The sequence below is a fragment of the Denticeps clupeoides genome, chromosome 7 (genome assembly GCF_900700375.1).
Source record: "Denticeps clupeoides chromosome 7, fDenClu1.1, whole genome shotgun sequence".
NCBI lineage: Eukaryota > Metazoa > Chordata > Actinopteri > Clupeiformes > Denticipitidae > Denticeps > Denticeps clupeoides.
The window spans coordinates 16174450-16179861 of record NC_041713.1 but is presented as its reverse complement, the minus strand read 5'-3'; the positions used below and the strand labels follow the sequence as shown (position 1 = coordinate 16179861).

Below are 5412 nucleotides of genomic sequence, written 5' to 3'. Positions count from 1 at the left end.
AACGTTTGGTGCGTGGTGAAATGAAGGATAAGACCCAGCACTGCCGAGCCACTGAAATCCTACATCTGGCAAGAATGAGACAAGATTCCTTTTTCCAGCAAACCCCATATGACCGGTTTCCTCAGTTCACACATGTGTACAGGCTGTGGTGGTGAACAAGGCTCTGTCACAACATATTATGTAATACTCCAACTACTCCACTAGTTGTCTGGAGTTTTGTGTGTTTCCCCTTATGTTTTGCATGGTTTGCGCCAGATTCACTGGTTTCTTGCATTCATTTATCTTTCAATGTTCTATGTATCATTCAAAATTTCTTACAATCTTCTCTTTTCAGGACGCTTGAAACCTTGATTCTATGTGACAGTAAGGAGAAGTCTGAATGTTAGTAGATTAGTTTCAGTTTAATACAGGCTTAAAGTTGAATCAAAACCCACTTGAAGTAAAGTAATGATGTGTGTGTAGGACACTCACACTCCACTGCTCTTTCTCCCATCCAGGATACACCTGCTGTTCTCTGGTCAGTATTTATAGCTTCATGTAAATGTGGAGCTTCATATATTTGCTTTCACTTCTTACAGGGACTGAATGTTGTCTATATCTGTGTGATTCAGTGAGATTTTTATAATTTATTAGTGCTCAGCAGTTTAAATCATGATCAGTGATTGGCTGTTTCAAAAGCCCCGCCCTCTTCACACCCAGACTGACTCCTTATTTGAGACCCTGCAGTGTCTCCTGTCCTCACTCCAAGCTGCTCAGCTGGAACTTAAGAGGGACTCCACCACACACTGCGACATGCTGGGGATCCTCTGCACCCTCATCACTGCTCTGGCAGGTAAGGGACGACTGGACATGGTTTTATATTGAATGTGTGAGATCTGCCTGTTATACGCTTCATCTTGTTCTTTCCCAGGTATCAGTGGTGTTACTGTGGTGACACAGAGTCCTCCTGATCTCACCAAGAGTAAAGGACAAATGGTCACTATGGACTGTAATCTGGGGACAGTAATTGATAGAGGTGCTTGGTGGTATAAACAAGTTCCTGGAGGAATTCCTCAGTTTGTGCTTTTCTTCTACCACACTAATAGCGCTCCAACTTATGGTTCTGGTTTCTCATCTCCTAAATTCACCTCTAAACACACATCAAAGTCAGATTACAGTCTGATAATTAATGATGTGGAGGTGGGAGACTCTGCTGTGTATTACTGTAAGACATGGGACGACTCTGCTAAGGAGTACGTATCACAGTGACTGACACCATGACAAAAACCTCCTCACTGCTCACATTCACTTCTGCTTTCAGAAGACAAGAGAAGATACAGAAACCTTCAACATGTAGTCAGTGTGTACATTAGGTACTGAGAGATACAAGGTCACTTTATTTAATGTCATTAAAGGCTTAATATAAGCCATTCAAAGAAGACACACAAAGTAATTAATTTAATAGAATCTTTCTTAGTCAGACTATCTCAGTGGTGGCCTAGCAGTTAAGGAAGCGGCCCCGTAATCAGAAGGTTGCCGGTTCAAATCCTGATCCGCCAAGGTGACACTGACGTGCCACATTTTGTTGTGTCTATATAAAGGGCGGAACCCCTTTGTGATTGACAGCAAGCTGGTTATATAACCCATTTGGGATGGTACAAAATCATTCTTTGAATAAAAAAATAATAAAAACAATATTATAGCGTTCATGACTGTGCTCCTTGTGTCAGCATTATAGAGTTAAATTATTAACATTTTGTACAAAAATCACGGAATGACAAGGTCCTGGTTTGACAAGGTGATCTGGCTGACTGGAAACGTGGGGTTTGTGGATCTGGGTATTTTTGGCAGGGCATAAAAAGGCAAGAAAACTACAAAGAACATGGCGACTGGACTTGTTGTACGAGCCAAATATTGTTTAATGCATTTGGGTTGATAATTACATTAAAAGGGGGCAAAGTTATAAAAATTTGTAGGAATACATAATGATTGTATTTGTTGAATTGCATGATTTAGTTAATATGTGTTACTTCCGGTAGACAGTAACACGTCACTTGTAATTTGTTCACTAGAAACTAGAGACGTTGGTTTTTTACCGAGTTGCCAGAGTGATTTACTTTGTGTTCATTCAAGTAAACATTTTTTATACAAAAGATCTGGACTCGCTTGCATTTCAAACACTTCAAAAAGTGGCGCAGGAGAACAAAACTGAGCGCCACTACACTTGTTATGCATCCTTGACAACGTTTGCATTCCAGAGGGCTTTCTCAAATAGGACTGACTGGTCATAGAAGCAGTTTTATAAACCCTGTGGAGCCCTGAAGGTGGTAGTTGGTGGTCACCTGTGGGTTGTCCTTCTCCTTGGCTGTCACATTGGCGAGCTGATGGGGGAAGGAAGCGCAGAGGCGGGACATAATATAAACAAGGATTTGTTAATAAACACAAAGAAACAGGGCGTGATGGCCAAAAACTGTAACCGCCTGGGTACAGTTGAAAGAACCGCATTGTAAATGGTTGATAGGTTATGTGTCTCTGGCTTTTGCAGAATATACTGGTGGAGATTTACTCACCTCTTTACGCTGTTCATAATTGGGTTTCTCATCTCCTCCCACACAAACTCTTTCTATTTTGTCTACCTGCGCTGTGTGTGATACAAACTGCAGGAACAAATCACAATCACCTCATTGGCTGTTTGTAAAGCTCCTCCCCACTACATCCTGACTGGTTCCTTATTTGAGACCCTGCAGTGTCTCCTCTCCTCACTCCAAGCTGCTCATCTCTCAGCTTAAGAGGGTCTCACACCACACACTGCAACATGCTGGGGATCCTCTGCACCCTCATCACTGCTCTGGCATGTAAGGAGATCAGTAATGTGGTTTTTGTTGGATTCTGTCAGTTCTGTTCAGTTCTGCATGTGGTATTTAAAAAATTACAATTTACTCCACAGATGCCAGCAGTCAAAAAGTTTTGTCTCAAACACCAGAACGGTCAATGAAAAGGGTGAAGAAGCTGTATTTGACTGCAACATTGGAAGAGAAGATAGTAATTATGTTTCTTGGTATAAGCAGGTTCCAGGTGAAGCTCCTCAGTTTGTATTGAGGTTCTATCATTCTCACAGCTCACCTGATCTTTATGGAACTGGCTTTTCATCCAGTCGCTTCACATCTAAACTGGCATCAAGCCTAAACTACCAGTTGATAATCAGTAATGTGGAGGTGGGAGACTCTGCTGTGTATTACTGTGAAACATGGGACAGCTCTGCTAGTGCTGCTGTATCACAGCGATTGACAGCATGACAAAAACCTCCTGACTGCAGAGCCAGCAGCTCTGTACAGTTCAGCTTCTGCAAGATGTTCATGTGATGCAAGAATCCACCAGTAAATGTTCTGAACAATCAAGTAGAAAAGAGAAATTATGCTTTTAAATTATGAGCTGATGCTCCATCTGGAGACGATCTGATTCCTCCACCATACCAGCCTCCTGCTGTTTTCTTGTTCTACACCTTCATCATCGTCTCTCACTAGTCCTGTATGAAGAAGTGTTCAGGCTTTGAAATGATTGTTGAGCTGTGATGAGGAAAATTAGAAGAGAAAGTGACTGGCTGGAGGGAACTGGAGGCTTCAGCTTCTTCCTCTCAGTTCTGAACGTGAGGAGGTTTTTGTACGGGTGGAGATATGAAATGACTCACTGTGGTATTCGGCAAAGGAACCAAGCTGTTTGTCACGGGTAAGTCCACTTTCCCTCTCATCCCTTTCATTTCAGTTCTTACTTCATGCTGTAAATTCAACTTTTGAACATACTTAATCTATTATTAAAATCTGAATTAATTCTGAAATGTTTAAATATATGAAAAACAGTCAAAAGGCAGAAAAGAGCAGCAATTACTGTTACAGATTAAAACGAATATAAATTTAACCATTACATTATTTAAATAATATTTTAATTAAATTACTGCTTAATTAAATTACTGCTTAAATTTCTGATGGTTTTTACACTTATTGAACTCTGATCACTGAAATGCTTCAACAATAATGAACTAGTTTATTTTAATTTTTATTAAGGTTCCAATTTGTCACAATTTTTAAAAATTGTATATATAATATGATTATTGTCTTTACTCTTCATGATTAGATTTTAAGTATTAAACGTTTCTTCATTGTAACTCTCTGTGGAGTAAAATGCTGTTGAATCTTGTTTCTGAGCTTGTTTTTCTCTCTTTGTTCAGACTCCACACTTCCTGCTCCTGCTGTGACTCTCTTCCCTCCATCCAGTGAGGATCTCCAGTCACGCCAAGTCACTCTGGTGTGTTTGGTTCAGGACGTGTCCGTGGGCTTCGCCGATGTCCGCTGGACCGTCGGTGGGAGTCCAGTCACCAGTGGGGTCTTCACTGGTCCTGCTGAGCAGCAGCCCAACAAAAAGTTTAGAATGAGCAGCTATTTGACCACACAGACATCCGAGTGGAGCAGCGACAAGGAGTTTTCATGTGAAGTGTCTGCTGCTGGGACAAGTGCCTCTAAGAAGATGAAGAAATCTGACTGCAGCGCCTAATTTCACCGTTTTATTCTCTCAGTTGCTGCTGCTGCAGTAAAGTTTTGTTGATTTGCTCTTGTCTCCTATTGAATGTTTCTTGCTTTGTTTCAATTAAAGTCTTTTGATCAAAAACCCCACAGATGGTTTTTATACTCAAGTCTAATGATCAGGAGTTTTGCTGCCTCACAGTGGTTGAAAGACATCCTAAATAAAACCACCAAAATGTTCAGCAGGTTCATATACAACTAGAGGATCAGCCCAGCATTTTGAAAAATGTCTAAGAGCAGATATTTAAATTCAAATAATATTGATCTCTTGAAGAGTCACAATTGAACACATTAAATATTCAATGGGCCACCAATGTCATACCCTCCAGTCCATTTATCAAAAATAAAAGTAAATGAATATTAAAAACCAGATTTAAAACTAGTATTGGAAGCAGTAATTCTCTTTTAAAACAAGTATCCTATAATGAAATGAAAATGTAATGAGGAGTGTGTAGGACACTCACACTCCACTGCTCTTTCTTTCACCCAGGATACACCTGCTGTTCTCTGATCAGTATTTATAGCTTCATGTAAATGTGCAGCTTCGTTTATTTGCTTTCAATTGTTACAGGGACTGAATGTTGTCTATATCTTTGTGATTCAGTGAGATTTTTAGAATTTATTAATGCTCAGCAGTTTAATTCATTATCATTAATTGGCTGTTCCAAAAGCCCCGCCCTCTTTACACCCAGACTGACACCTTATAGGAGGTGCTGCAGTGCCTCCTGTCCACACTCCAAGCTGCTCAGCTTGATCTTAAGAGGGACTCCACCACACACTGCGGCATGCTGGGGATCCTCTGCACCCTCATCACTGCTCTGGCAGGTAAGGGACGACTGGACATGGTTTTATATTG

At 40.7% G+C, this 5412-nt stretch overlaps 1 protein-coding gene across 2 annotated transcripts; it reads left to right on the top strand.

Moving 5' to 3' along the window:
• The first annotated feature begins 250 nt into the window (after window positions 1-250).
• Window positions 251-4637, top strand: LOC114794358 (immunoglobulin lambda-1 light chain-like). Of its 2 annotated transcripts, XM_028986863.1 has the most exons (5): window positions 251-517; window positions 700-832; window positions 911-1236; window positions 3672-3705; window positions 4205-4637. In XM_028986863.1, the coding sequence occupies exons 2-5, from the start codon at window positions 793-795 to the stop codon at window positions 4525-4527; spliced, it is 723 nt and encodes a 240-aa protein (XP_028842696.1). In that variant the 5' UTR covers window positions 251-517; window positions 700-792; the 3' UTR covers window positions 4528-4637. The 2 variants fall into 2 exon arrangements, with proteins under 2 accessions (XP_028842696.1, XP_028842695.1); XM_028986862.1 differs by having other exon boundaries at window positions 251-832.
• The last annotated feature ends 775 nt before the right edge of the window (window positions 4638-5412 follow it).